The 15,605-nt window shown below is 37.6% G+C and overlaps 1 protein-coding gene across 1 annotated transcript; it reads right to left on the bottom strand.

The window, feature by feature from the left end:
* Positions 1-1,664: 1,664 nt before the first annotated feature.
* Positions 1,665-10,088, bottom strand: GZMK (granzyme K). Its single transcript, XM_011380610.2, has 5 exons — positions 10,025-10,088; positions 9,603-9,750; positions 4,492-4,642; positions 3,448-3,717; positions 1,665-2,064 (listed from the first exon to the last, which is right to left on the bottom strand). The coding sequence occupies exons 1-5, from the start codon at positions 10,086-10,088 to the stop codon at positions 1,903-1,905; spliced, it is 795 nt and encodes a 264-aa protein (XP_011378912.1). The 3' UTR covers positions 1,665-1,902.
* Between the last annotated feature and the right edge of the window lie 5,517 nt (positions 10,089-15,605).

Here is a 15,605-nt window from a genome sequence, read left to right as displayed (position 1 = left end):
AATAGAGTAATGCTATCTACAAACCATGACAAGCGAATAAGCGAATTAAAGCATCCATTCTATAGAAACGTAGGAAAACTCGATGGTGCCACCTTGAAATGAAAACTATCCTCTGAAACTCAAATTAAATATAAAAGCTGAGATTAACCCTTTGGTTTCTGACTATTGCTGGAAAAGCCTGAATGACTCTCCTGTCCTCCACCACCACCCACCCAAATCAGAAATTGTTGCCATTCTAATCACTGCACAACCACATCGTGGACAGCTCAGAACTTCAAGCACACTCACTGAGTACACTTTGGTCTTTCAGTCATCAGTTCACACTGAAACATTTATAAAATGAACAATTTCATGACACTTATTGTTCTTTTTTGTAAGATGTTATTAAGAATGTTCATTATCAGTAACTCTCAGATTTGCCCACTTATCAGAATCAACTGAACTGCTTTTAAACAATGCAGATTTCCAGGTTTGCTTCAAGCCTATTCAATTCGAATTTCTGGGCAAGGAGTCAGGGTCATCTGTATTACAAACAATCTTCTCAAGTGATCCTGAGGCAGTTGGTAGGGACATTGGAATCATGGCACAGTGGCCTTCTTAAAAGGTTCATGGAAGAAATTTTCTCTCACCTCAGTTCTGGTACCAGTGATCTTGGGCAAATAATTTATTTTTATCTTTGGATACTGTAATTCATATAACTGATTGTGTTGATCTTTTTTCACTGACTTATGTGAGACACACAGCCAAATATGGCTTCTTCTAGCAAAAGTATAGGAAGAAAATGATGGCCTTTTGGGTGTTAACAACACTCCTGTCTTCATCTCTTTCTTACTCTCATTTCAGGCTTTCCTCAATTTCTTCACCAAGTTATTGTTTTTTAAAAATTAATTAACTAAAAAAATTTTAAACCATTTGACACCCCACCTGGCAACCACTAATCTATTTTCTGTATCTATGAGCTTTTGTCTTTTTTTTTTTTTAAGAGAGATTATACAGTATTGGTCTTTCTCTGTCTGATTTATTTCACTTAGCATAAAGCCCTCGAGGTCCATTCATGTTGCCGCAAATGGCAAGATTTCATTGTTTCTTTCATGTTTGAATAATATTCCATACAATTTCATTATCCATTCATCAATGGACACTTAAGTTGCTTCCAAATCTTGGCTATTGTAAATAGTATTGCAGTGAACATGGAGATGCATGCATCTTTTCAAGTTAGTGTTTTTATTTTGTTCAGATAAATACTCAGAAGTAGAATTGCTGGATCATACCGTATTTCTATTTTTAATTTTTTGAGAAAAAATTATTTTTAATTTCATATTTCTTATTGCAGGTATTTTTTGTACATTTCTTTAGATCCTGTATGAAACAAAGTGTGACATAAATAAATGGTAAGTACTATCCTAAATATTTGTACAAACCTTTATGCATCTTTCTTAACTTGAGTTGGGGTGTTTGAATTTACTGTTTCTTATTTTGCAAATACAGTTCAGGATAATCTAGCAGAGATCACAACATAAACCTAGTTGAAGGTGGTGCCATAACTGTCTAGTTGAATCAACTTTTGCCCTTTTGGGGACTGTAGGTAGAGTAGGGGGATATGCCATTTGCCGTACTCATTCCCATAAAAGACAGATAGTCTTCTAAATTTTATTCAGAATGAAATCAGCATAGCAGAAATACATCAGTAAGACATGTGAAAGAGAACTTGAACTCATAACAAAGTCAATCATAAGGGGCAAGAGTGGACTCTAACTATGTTCCACTTTAACTCCATCAAGTTACATCTGAAGATAAAGTTAGCCTATAGAACACATTATGGGAAAAACAACAAACAAACACAAACCCCCCCCCCCCCGAAAAAACAGGCAACTGGCAGATCCAAAAAAGTCATTTGTAGCCTCAGTTTGCATGAAGTTGGGCAAGCTTGCTTTTGATCCAAATCAGGTATTTCTTGGTAAGTAGGGTGTAGATTCCAGGTTTCTTGGCTACACCACATTTACGACCTCCAGAGACTAGGGCATAGAAGGCACCTTTGCAGACCAAGGGACCACCTGAATCACCCTGGAAAGAAGAAAATGGGAAGATACTTGGTAAGAAGTTGTTGAACTTTTTCTACCACCACCTGTTGATTACTCAAAGATTATTATCTGGGTCCTTGGTTTTTTGTGTCCTGAATAGTGCCCAATGTAGCCCCTTACTGGTGTAGGGTCTCTGTGTCTCTGTCTCTGTCCAGGACTATGTTCCTGTCTGTCTGTCTGTCTGTCTGTCTCTGTCTAGGACCATATATATACATTCTTTGGTAATCAGTGACTATCGAACTTTATTCATTAAGGAATGAATGGGTAGACATAAAGTTTAAAATAACTCACTGAAATAAAAGAAATTTTTTAAATTGTGAATTTCATTTTGGTGTTTATGGATCTGAAATCAAGTGGCTATTTAGACTGGCAGAAAGAGTATTGCAGTAATGTCTTGGTGGCAGGAGCTCTATCTTCTGTATAGCTTCTCCCTGTTTTGCATCCTCATAGAGATGAACATAGTGCTCTGCACATACACAACGCTTAGAAAATATCTGCTCAATAACCGATTCTTGAGGACTCACTCTGATAATAAAACATGTAACTAAAATTCTGTCAAGGAAAGTGACAGGGTCATAGAGTGGGCAGCCTGGCCTTTCAGATTAACAGCTGCTTTCAAATCTGAAAAGTAGCCTTTGCCTCTGCTGCCACTCCCATCGAAAACTGCAGTACCTCATGCTCCGGTTGGCCTTGAAAATAGAAGTTCGGGAGATGATGATCCTGGGGCACTGCAAATGCACATGATCTTTGAAATCATCATACCTTCCACCTGATAATCACATGTATAGTGTGATGCAAATATTGTATTCTAATTTTTAAAAATATTGATAATCTATGTGCTACCTATTTGTCATCTGTAATCATGTACACCTATTTTTTTTTAGTACTCCAAGAGACAAGATTTTGAAAGATATGACTGTTGTTTCTTTGAGTCAGTCGGTTGACATGATTTAAAAAACACGCACTATATAGTTGAGCTTTTTTAAGTTAAGTCTTATAAGACCTTTCTATTAATTTAAAATGTGGTTCTTTTCTTAGAGAAGTTATCTTCTAATTGCCACTAGTGACTTCAGAGTTGGTAGACTTTCTAGGATGGTAATACCCCTCAGAGGAAGCCTGTACAAGTCATCAGATACAGTCTATTATCCTGATTAGAAAACATTTAATGAGTCTTTATTATGTGTTGGGAATGTTCTTATGATTCATTCGGACTGAAAGATGAGAGGTAACGCTGTTTGGGAAGGGAGAGTTCTTTTAGGAACTGTAATTTTGTGTATTCCATGCCTCTCCTCTGAGCTAATGAGCAAATGGAGCCTTGACTATAGAACAGCTCTCTGAGATGCCTCTTTGAGTGATAGGCTCTTACCTGGCAGGAATCCTTCTGGCCTTTGGCATCTCCTGCACATACCATGTCTTTAGTTATAATCGGATTGCGGTTGTAATAACGTGGGGAGTTGCAAAGTTTTCGATCTATGATAGTAACAGTGACTTCTCGCAGGGTATCAGAGGGGCGGAAAAGTTCTGGATCGGTGGTGCCCCAGCCAGTAACATGGCACTTTGTTCCAGCTTTAATAGAATTTTTGGTGCTTGGGTAGAGCAGCTGGACATGCTTATCAAGTTTTGCGACCATGTGAAGCTGACAAATTGAAAAGAGAATAAATTATTATTCGTCCCCAATAATATTCTGCTATTAGCCTGAGTGATCCATGTGTGGTCCTTCTGTTCTAGGAGGGCGTCCCTCTTCTTGAATCTTCTTTGGTGGTAGCTCACAGCTGAATTCGTGGTTGTTGCTTTTTGGAACATGCTCTCCATTCCCCATGGAGTTCAGTGATGTTTGGAGAGGGAACTTACGCAGAGCAGGAATTTTGTTCAGTCTCAAGTAAACTGGCCTTTGCTCTGCATTGGATGATTTTCTGTGGAATAACATCCACAGGTCATGATTTTGAGGGTTGGGCTATTTCCTGCTGGATAGGACCCTTGAGTATGGTCTAGACTAAGTTTGGACTAGACTAAGTATGGTCTAGACTAAGTTGTAACTCACTTCTGTGTCCCTGAAGTCACTTGGTTGGCTCTGTTATATAAATGACTTGTATTTTTCATTTGCTAATGATAAAAGCATTTGGGGAAAAAGCTTTTGATCTGGATCCTTAGGCCTGTTAGGATGTTCCTTCCCACATATGTGAGCATCAGAGTTGCTTTTTCTTGTGTTAACACAGCCTGATGCATTTGTAATAAATTCTTGTTTCTTTCAAGGCAGTACATGGAGTTAAAATGAGCCCTTATATAGTATGTCACAGTCATCTCAAACATGAAGAGAGTGCTAACAAAGTGTTTTTGTATAGATGATTTAACAGCTGAACTATATTGTATAAGAATGTTGGAAAAACTAAAGGCAGGCAATGCTACATACCTTAACAAGCATGATATCATTTGATTCAGGATCTGATTTAAATCTTGAGAATGGTATGAATTTTATAATCTCAAATGTCTGTTTGGAGGCCTCATTCTTTGAGAGAGAGTGTGCTCCTAAAACCACTTTGAAAGACTGTCCTCTAGCAAACCTAAAAAAGGCAAAGAGAATAGAAGCAACGAAATGATTCCCAAATTCCCCATTGGATGAGAAATGATGGAAAAGGTCATATGCCTACAGGAATAAGGACCATTTCCACCTCAAATTCCCCAGCACTGTGAAAGAATATTAGAACTCATAACCTACTATGGGAAAAAAGGAGTGAAATCCTAATTGACTAAAATCAAGTTTACAACAAAATTGTGTTAATTTATGTAAAATTAAAGGAAATTCTACTTCTCAAGTTTTTGGGTTGAGATTTATACCTACCATTGTTAAGTTTTCTTTTTTTTTTTTTTATTAATTGAGGTAAAATATACATAACATAAAATTTACAACTGTAAGCATTTTTAAATATATAGTTCTATGGTATTAAATGCATTTAATTGTTCATCCATCACCACCATCAATCTCCAAAACTTTTTTATCTTCTCAGTGTTAATGGCATTAATAACTAAAAGGTAAAGACTCAGCTATTCACTTGTTAACCGGTATGTCTAGATGTTATTTCAGGGCAATTTGGAGAAGTAAGGTCCATTACATGGCTGTCATATATGCTCAGATGTTGTGTCCCCTCAATTAGAAAGATGATTTGAACAAGAAAGGAGAATTTTCCTTAAGGTAAAAAATAACTGCTAATTTAAAATGAAGACACTTTAGGGTTAGTAGCCATTGATAATTCCATTGTGGAGACTTAGAGGATATAAATGGGTGAGTCAGATGAAAAAAAAAAACAACAGTTTTTTTTTAAATCCCCAGTCATATACAGTTCTAGTACCAGTGTTTCAATTGTGCCACAACTGATCTGATTTACCGTATATTAAATAAAACTACATTTACATGTAGTTGTGAAAGTAGAAATGACTTTTCTAAGTTCTTGGCAATACCTGGGAGCCATCTGCATATTATAAAACTATCCTATTCTAATATGTGTTTTTAGGAAGTCACTTCAAATCCTTTTTTTGAACAAGGAAGGTTATACAAAGAATTATATTTGTTTACGTATATCTATTTATTTGTCATTTGAAAAAGGGATCAAGACAGATTATTAAAAAACCACACATACCCATACATACAGATTAATAAAGATTAATGAAAGTTAAAAAGGGCACCGAAATACAGAAAAGAAAAGGAAAGTTGTTTCAGTTTGGGGAATGAGTGCATAACTACTATGGGGCAAGTTGCGTATGGCAGGGCCTGCCAGGAATGACCACTTTTTGGTTTCTACCAAAAGAGTTTATTTTGGTTTTTTTTTTGGAATTCCAGCTCTATTTGTTGAAAAGTTTACCTATTGCAAAATCAGGATGGGGATAAAATTTCTCAAAGGATGCGGACTGAATTTCCTAAGATTGATTCAAACTCAAATTCAACATACTCTCTAAACCCAAGGCTTTGGAGGGGAAGGATGAGAGAAAATCCCCAAGATCTTGGGTCTAACAGAAACGATGGGTACACGTGTAAATAACGAGCCCAAGGAAGGCTGTGAGGTACAATGCGGACTGCGGAAGATAAAGTCTGACTAGGGGAAGGGTGCTGAGAACATTTCTGGTTTCCCTTTATCTTTTACCAATTTCCTTGATTAGTTAACACTTTTGAAACATTTTGGTTCTTTTCATCTCCACTGGGACACGTTAATACTAAAAACCACCCAAGCAGATTATGAACGCTCTCTAAACTTTCCATTTCTGGATACACTTAAACCGTAATCTGTACTACAAAGGTCAGTTTTTCTGCTCACATGATACCTGAGTTCTAGGATCCCACCTCCTTATAAACCCAGGTCTAAATTCATACAGAGGCATAATAATACCAGTGTCTTTCGTTTGTACATTTGTACAGCACAGTGTTTCTCCATGGGTGGGCCACCTGCTTCAGAAAGGACCACCTGCTTCAGAATCATCTGGAGGTATTGGTTTATAATGCAGCTTTCTGAGTCCCACCCTGGACTTACCTGGATCAAAACTACATATAGAGCAGAGTCAATGTGTTGCTTGCAGTACGTCTTTACTTCATCTGCTGAAGACATTCAGAAACATTGTCTCTATTGAGCCTAACAATAACCCTTCTCAGTGTTGTTAAAGCCAAAGGGCTATGTAGTCTTTATTGGTGAAAGAGTCCTTTGGCTGGCCAAAAGTGACACACATTGTAAGTAGGGGAATCAGGACCCAAACCCAGTTTTTGTGACTTTAAGTCCAGTGATTTTTCCGTGACACCTTTTTAAGCCCTGTGTCAAGAACTTTCAAGTCTCTTATTCCTTCTGCCCATCTGCTTTGGCATTGAGCAGTATGTCTGCTTAGACGCAGGCCTTCACTCTGACAGAGAAGGCAGGGTGCCTATTTCTTAGAGGTCTCTTTTGCCTAAGAGAGGAGGGAATGACCTAGCTGTCCTATCCCATTAATGCAACTGGATCATCAGATTGTTCCTCAGTGATTACCGTGGAAGGCACAGATAATGATATAACAACATTAGATAACATTTGCTAAGTTATAGTGGTATGTCAGGTTTTGTGCTAAGCATTTCACTTATTTTTTTTACCCCTTATTTAAACCTTAAGACAGTCCTGTATGGGAGATATTATGATTATTCCCATTGGCACATGAGGAAATTGAGACTCATGTAAATGAACAAACCTGAGAAAGTCCCATAGATATTAAGAATGCAAATGCAGGCAGGATGGAAAGCTCAGTTCTGTTGAATCCAGGGCCTAGATTTTTAACCGTTCTACTCTGGGAGCCTTGAGTGATTTGTGATGAAGCGAGGGCATGTGGATGGGAGTGTGGGGGCTTCCATCTAATCACTGGCAGGTGGTAGGAGGGGAGGGTGCTCAGTAAGAGAAGACATTGGGAGAGACTCAGGAAGACAATGGACAAGAGTTGGTGAGAGATTGCTTCTCATAAGTTAAAATGTTGAAAATAAGATTATGCAAGAAGTCTTTTTACCAGTTTCCTTTTAAAATTGGCATGGCAACTAACAAAGGGTCAAGATACTGCGTGAGGAATCACGTAGATGGGTAGTGAGAGGGGAGCACCCCAGATTTGGCCTCCTCCACCGTTTCGCTGAGAGAGGGGCCGGGGTTAGTAAGCTATTCCTGCAGGATACTTGCAGTACATTTGTGGGAAGCCACCATTGAACTATTTCATAAGTATTTTGGATTTCACAAAGCTTAATATTTTTCTAAGCACTAATCCATCCACATTTTTACACCCAAGTGTCCTGTAGAGGAAATTTAAACTCTACATATTTTGAAGTTCTTTTAAACTCCAGCCATTTAAAATGATAGTCAGCAGTAGTTTTTTCTTTTTTCTTTCTTTTTTCTTTTCTTTTTTTTCCTTTAAACTCCAAGACCTCTTTTCCTTGATTTGTCAATTTGAGAATCCACCCCGACTGAGTCAAATTCACTTGACAAAATTTAAAATTCAACTTAATAATACTATTTACCTTTAGGTAACACTTTATGGCTTGCGAAGGATTTCACATACTTTATTTTCAGCTTAGCCAAAAAAAAAAAAAAAAAACCCAAAAAACAAAAAGTCTTCAGATTTCTTTCTTCCTATCCAGCATTTGCTGAACATTTATAAGAAGTCAAGCTCTGTGTCTGGAGAAATTAAAGTCCATCTGAATGTCTACCATAAACATATTTGAGGATGTACATATTTTGAATTGAATGAATATTTACTGATAGTCACCCTCTGCCTAGCTGGTCCACAGGGAGCAAGTGCCCTGGAAAGAACAGAAGTGATGGGGACACAAGGGTGATTTCTATGACAGCAAGAATCCCATTTAAATAAATTAGCCACATTAAATTAGAAATTAGTGGCTTACTATTTGGAAATAAAACAGAAACTCTCACTGTTTCCAGGCTTCAAAATTTCTATTTTGTGTTCAGAAGTCTCATTAATGGAGCAATCACACAACTACCCGCCCCCGCTCCCGCCACCCCCCCAAACCTGGAGAAGCGAGTCAATTCAGTTGTTCCATTTAGGTATAGCTGATGCTCAGAGAACAAAGCATTATGGCTAAGAGCTTCTTAAGTGAAATGCTGTAATGCTTATAAGGAAAGGAGAAGGAGGCCCTGTCTCTTTACAGCTTATTCATGTAAGACTCATAAGGAAGAAAACATACAAACAAACAAAAACAACCCCCCAAACTCCAACAACAACAAAAAAAACACTAAATTTTTGTGATGGTTGCAGAATCCCAAGAAGGGTTTTAGATTTTTTAAGCTGAAGTAAGAGAATCACAGGCTGAAATGGACTTTGAGAGGTCATAGTCTGTCTTCAGAAAAGCTTTTATTCTAAGTATCTCAGAAAAAGAACTCTGTGTATGTGTGTGTATGTGTGTGTAAATCATCTATAACTTTTTTTTCTCACCTGGGTAGGTTGTTGCCCACTACAGCTGTGATTCCCAACTATGGGCCTCACTTCTAGGCTGGGAAAGGGGGCAGAAGAGTTAATGTAAGGAGTCTAAAAATCCATTAGCAAAGCAAGTTTCTCTTACTACTACTACTACGGCTAGCTGTAACTTATTTGTATTTACTATGTGCTCAGCATATTCAAATATTTATAAGGATACTATTTAATCATCAAAATCCCATGAAGCAAGTACTACTATTATCATTGCCCATGTGTAAAATGGGGAAGTGGAGGTGCAAACTCAGGTTGTCTGATTTTCTCATGAGAAGTATGACCTAATAAGGTCAGGAATACTGCTGCTTCCATTATTACTGTTGACGCATTAGAATTTGTCTAATGGCTTCATGGGAAAGGTAGGCCAGCTCTCCCTTTCTGAAAAGGAAAATTCAGGGCAGAAAACATGGATGTGCAAATTCCACCAGTCAGTCAGTTATCACAGAAGCTACTGGTAGATCAAATTCTCTCCTGGGAGAGGTGAGCTTCTCTTCTCATCAACTTGAGGAAAAACATGGAAAAAAAGCAGAAAGTGCAATGACTCACTGATCGTGGCAGTGGGCTGCTGTCAGCACCCACTGAGGATGGATCAGGACTCCTCCGCAAACGTGATTGCCGCCATACTGGAGGGAAGCCATAAACGGCCTGGAATGAGGTGACACTTCTTTCCCTCCAATTATCTCCATGTTGAAACCTACAAAAAAAAATCGAAAGATTTAACATAAGAGATCTAAGCAGATAATTTCATGTAACTCTTCTTTCGACAATCATGATATCATTATCAAAGATTTAAAAAGAACCCTACAATCACCTAATAGTTATAATTTTACTGACGAACAATTGTATAACACATTACAGGTTAGAGGAATAGACATGGTTATGCAAAATAATTTTCATTTATACTGTAACAATACAATCACTAGAAAATCATTTAATGCTCACATTTGGTAGGCACAGAAGATACTTACACTCTGGAGTCAGATAAGCTCCAGCTATTAGGAAAAAGAGAGACAAAGAAGAGAACTTGGTCATTTTAATGGCTTAGATTTAAGAAACACAGAAGAAATACTCTATCGGTAAAGGAAGAAGATTCTGAAGACTAAGTTTTGATCTCGCAAGTTTTAACTTGTTCACCACAAATGTTCTAGAAGTAAGGATTTTCACACCGAAGTCTAAAGGGGTATATCAGTTTGGGGAGTTTCAGGTCTGTGCTTTTAGCACTTTTGGGGGAGTTCCGTGTGCAATAAAGAATTCATTCCTAGAGCTAACCACCTTCAATATCTGTATGAATACTCATGTTATGAATGATGCAAGAATAAAAAATATTCAAGCCATAGAAATAAATTAAGTTGCAGACAGGGTTCTAAAGCAATACTTAACAATTTTTCCTGGCAGAAAATGGTGCCTATCACATTTAGTTTCTCTTTGTCATTTGGACATAGATTTATTAAGTAGAAAGACATAGAACCTTGCACAAATAATGGTTGTTTTACAGTAAGGCTTTGCTAAAGCCTGAATGTCATCCAGAGAAACCCATATGCTTCAAAACAAACTTATTCCTAGTCATGCCATTTTCTCTAAATTTGACCACATTTGGTTAAATTTTAGTTATATTTTCAGGAGACTTCATAATGGTATTAAAGGGAACATTGGCAACATATTTTTAAATTTTGAGTTTCTCTTTTACTCATTTTTTTAATTGAAAATGACCATGTGTTTATCCAGGGCTTAATAATAATGTATTTAAAAAATCAAGGACTACATTTCATCATTCTCCCCAGTAACAGATGATAATGCATTGCTAGGCTTTCTATAGTACTTTCTCCTTCACTACAAGAGGTATTAGACTTACGAATCTTTGAGATTCTAATTTTGCTAGGTGCTGATTAATAGTGCAAGTATTATACAATACAGAGTACAAATAGAAAAATCAGGCACCAGAAACTCAATTACTTTCCAGAAACACTGACCAAATTACCTTGAATTAACAGTACTTACTTTCTTTATTCTAAGATCTTTACATCCTATCTTCTATTTTTTTAATAAAGAAAAATTGAAATCCAGGGCTATTACTCTTGGCGGACTGCAAAAGACTCCTACCGAATTGTTGTTTTCTAGCATAAGACAGTAGGAATAATAATAAACAATATTGTAATTATATATTATACATTATAATTTGATAAGTGCCTTTAATTATTTCCAAAATTCTTTTTACATGATCATTTATATTTTTTCATGTCTTCTGTCTGTGAGGAAGGCAGGACAACTATTATGTTACAAATGAAGAAATAGGCTCAGGAAGGCTAAGTAATTTGCCTAATGTTACAGCATACAACCTGGACCAAATCATTTGCCTGACCTGAAATTACTTGTATGTTAATAAATACACTACCAGAGCACAGAATTTGAAAAATATCCTGTTTTCACTTAACAAGGATACGGCAACAGTAAAGCTTTCTTGCATATTAAGTAAGCAGAATTAACAAAACCAATGCAGAGTAGTGACTTCCTGTCACAGAGAACTGTGAGTGAGACAAGGAGGAGCTGGATTAAGAAAAGCCACAAACTTAAACCAAACTTGTTAGTTTCAGTCAAATGCCCCTGTGAATTTTCAAGTCATCTTTGTCACTGTTGATGTACTTTAGGTGGATCCCTGTGTGCCAGTTTTCCAAGCTGTAAAGATGACAGGATGACGCCAGTTCCCTACTATATCCCAGTGATGTTGGGAACATAAGGAAGATAATGTGTGACATGTGGAAGTGATTTGAACTATGAGGAAGAAATGAACTGTGTAGATGACAAAGCTTCATTTCCAATGGGTGGAAGGGAGGCATGGTTAAAAACATCACTCCCTCCTTATTTTTGTGTGGCAACATCCACATAGCTTTTAACAAATTGCTAAGCATTTTCAACTGTATCTCCACAGAGGCGGTTGTCATTAGTCTTGTTTTGTGGAAAGTCTTGCTGGAGATGACTGAGCTAGCAGGTGGCAGAATCAGTTTTTAAGCCCTTAAGTGCTGGCTCCAGGCTTCATGTTGCTTTCAACCCGACTACATACCTGCCCTGTTTTGAAAAGTCTCTGGGGCTTAGATGCTCTAAAGAGGCAAGCTAGCTGTGACCAGGGGAAAAGGATTTAGTCATATGCACTGCAATTAGACATGGGTGAGATTTAGTTCACTTGGAAGGACAGTCTCATAACTCTTTCTTGTAGCTGACCTGGAAAATTCTGAGAATCACGTTGGTTTATAGTAATGAGTTCCTTGGTTTTGGCTTTAGTCCAATGCACTGGTTAATAGTATCATTTGTTATTATACTTAGGATCCTGGATTTGAGAACAGTGGGCTGTGTAACACAATGAGCTCCACATCTAATTTATTTCTGGGTGTTGGATTTTGTTCTGTTGAGTCTGCTGTGGAGAGAGCCTGTTTGCTTTGGATGGCTTTTGTAGCAGCTGTGCTGGGCTGAGCAAGTGTGAGGCTGCGGTGCTCAGCACAAGACTGGCTTCACACGTCGGGAGGCCTTGCTGTTGCATGTTATGTTCAGCTGTCCTTATTAGCTGCTCTTAGAGATGCTGCTTTTGAGCACAGGTTTTTGGTTTCCCTCCATCTCTCCTCTCTCTCTTAACCCTGCTGTGTTTTGGAAGACCCTTTGGAAGAACAGCTGTCTGGAAGTGCCAAAGGCCATGTGTGCTTCTCTCCATTGGGCTGCCTTTCTTTACCAGCCCAGACACCTGCTTTATCACATTCATCAGCCACACCCTCTTACAGTTGTGTCACTGAAACCATAACCTATAGACCTGTGCCAGTCTGTAACCTGTTTTTTACCCATCTGGGCAAAAATAGGCAGAGATTGAGAGTCAGAGCTTAGAAGCTCAATCCTAATTTATTTTATTTAATGAAATGTAATTTAGTGTCTGTTCAATCTAGTCATTAACTAGGACATGCATTTTGTATGCTTTTGTTTTTAATTTAACTTTTCTATTCGTGTTGTATTATATCAAGTATCAGTTCACAAGGGACTGGAAGTTAAACCAAGCAAATTAACAAACAAACCCCCAAAACACACCTCATCTTCCTCGCGGGTAGTTTGAGCATAGCTCTGCAGACACGACTACAAAGCAGAGCTCTTTTGAGTTCTCTCTCTTCTCTTTTAGCCTCCTTGAAAAAGTTTCCCAGTACCAAGGTTTCCAGGAATCTCATGGCTGTCCAGGTGTCCCTAGCCTCAGGCACTTGAGATCAGGATTTGGCAGAATCCCCCTGGTTCCCTCCTATATGGCCCGCCATCGTCTGGGCCATGATTTCTGGCCAATAATGGTTTAGCCAATTGGATAAATGACTCTGCTAACAATTATGGTAGCCTTGAAAATTGGAGTGAGGTGAGCTATTGGGTGCTGTGTGATGACATTACGTCTGGAGGGTCCAAGACAATATAAATCCTACTTCAGATTACAAGTATCCCTCCCATAAAATTCCTTAATATTGATGAGCTTGAGAGCAATTGCAAAGGAAAGCAAAGTACACCTTAACTTGGACCTAGGGTTTTGTCCTTAACATCAATGCAGAGAAACTTTGCACTGCTGGATGGTAAGCTGGGTTAGGATATGTGGTGCACTACCTTGTCCTTAGCTACTTAAATTTAAGTACTTCAGAGAGTGCTCTATGACTTCTCTTTGGTGGAATGATGGTGGTGATGAGAGTGAGCTGGCAGGAAATTTGTTTTCTCTTCTACCTTAACTTTTAATCAAAATATATTTTGCATATTAATTATCTTCCTTGATTAACTATGAATATGTATCTTTCTTGATTAAACATGATTATGTTCCATCATTATTGAGTTATGTGACATAGCAGTCTTTTAACTTCATCCTCCTTTACTCCTCTCCAAGTCAACTATGAAATGACTGGAGTGAATGAGAAGTGCAGTGAGTAAAATACGGGATCTTGACGTAAGCAGTAATCATAGGAAAACACCTGAGAAGTTGGCAAATGAGGCTTTCCTAGTACTCCTGTAGCTGGCTGCCTGCTCACCTCATCTCAGCCTTTTCTCTCATGCTGCCCTTTTATGATACATCTTTTTTTTCTTTACTTCTTCAGGGTGGCTTTCAGTGTTCATTTTCAGTGAGTTGAAATATTATGGGAGGAACTGGAAAAGTCACACATGGGGTGGTCCCTGTGATGTCTCTGGACCCGAGGCAGATCACTCACACTGTCTACAATATTTGTACCAAAAGATTTACACATGTGAGAATCTTTCCAACAGGAACGACCGCCAAAGGAAGGTTTACAGCCTTGATGTCTCTCCCAGGCAACAACTTGTGGGGACACTGGCCTCAAACAGGAATTGAGGACTTGGATAAGCCTAGTGGGGTTTTAGGGAGGTGACTAGGATCAATATGTAGGTCAAGTCAAGGGAAATATGTCAGTGAAAAGAACCAGGTGATAAAGATCAGAAGAAAGGTGGAAGTAGGAAGGAAAGGAAAGGGAAGTAAATCGTATTGTAGAGGAAAGAAGGAAACGATCAATTGAGAATGGGAGGCCTTATAGTAGAACATTTCCGTGAATATCTGAACATCTCAGATACTGTGATATGCCTCAAGCCAAATACATCATCTTTTTACAATAGAAACAGATCTGATAAAATGAATACTCATCACAATGAAAGCAATGCAGTTGTTCAAATTAATCAGAATGGTTTCATAAAATAAAGCCACAGCAGGCAAAATAGTAGGTATTTCAAAGGGGGTGATCAGACTAATGAGAAAATACAGTAAATGCTATGGCCGAACTGGAGCTCAATTGATTCAGTATGCCTTAATTTTTCATTTACATTGAATTCAAGTTGAAATTGTCACACAGTTTTAAGTATGATAGAAATACTTTTTCCAAAGGCTAATGATTGGCCAAACAAAACACACACAGGTGCACGCACACACACACACACACACACATGCACACACACAAGCACACACACATATTTGCATCTCCATCCCAACCCCACACCCACTGATTCCTGAATCTCCACCTTTGTCTTTACCGGGAAAAAATTCCAGGTGGATTAAAAATTTTTATGAAAAAATGAAATCATTATAAGCACTAAATAAAATGGTAAATTAAAAATAATGTTTGATAGATGAGGGCATAAAGGAAATCACCAATAAATTAGTATATATAAAGCTTTGACTTTTGTAAGGTAAAAAACACCATAGGCAATATCCAAAGACATATGACAAAATGTTTGTATTTGTATTGAAAAGCATTTTCCCCCAAAGATAATATCTTTAATATATGAAAACTCTCAAAGATCAATCTAAAAAGATAAGAGTAATAATAAATGCACTTGATGATGAACAAATAGATCTAAATAAAAATAAAACAATACTTTAGTTAGGGACCTAATATATAAATAATACTTTTAAAAAAGTGTTGGTGATTACAAGATAAAAACCAAAGCACATTTCACATTTCTACAAGTCTTAGTAAGTATAAGTTTGATACACTAATAGTACAACTATAGCAAATACTGATAAAAAGACCACCAAGTTGAGAAAAG

This window comes from Pteropus vampyrus, unplaced genomic scaffold (assembly GCF_000151845.1).
Source record: "Pteropus vampyrus isolate Shadow unplaced genomic scaffold, Pvam_2.0 Scaffold397, whole genome shotgun sequence".
In the NCBI taxonomy this organism is placed as follows: domain Eukaryota; kingdom Metazoa; phylum Chordata; class Mammalia; order Chiroptera; family Pteropodidae; genus Pteropus; species Pteropus vampyrus.
The sequence above is the reverse complement of the archived record's forward strand: the minus strand, read 5'-3'. Positions and strand labels throughout refer to the sequence as shown.

Coding starts and splice junctions, on each gene's coding strand:
- GZMK (XM_011380610.2), bottom strand. CDS start 10,088: ATGACCAAGTTCTCTTCTTTGTCTCTCTTTTTCCTAATAGCTGGAGCT. Junction 4,643..9,602: donor GCAGCCCACTGCCACGATCA/GTGAGTCATTGC, acceptor TGCCTTTTTTAG/GTTTGCTAGAGGACAGTCTT. Junction 2,065..3,447: donor GCCAGAAGGATTCCTGCCAG/GTAAGAGCCTAT, acceptor TCTTCTTTCCAG/GGTGATTCAGGTGGTCCCTT.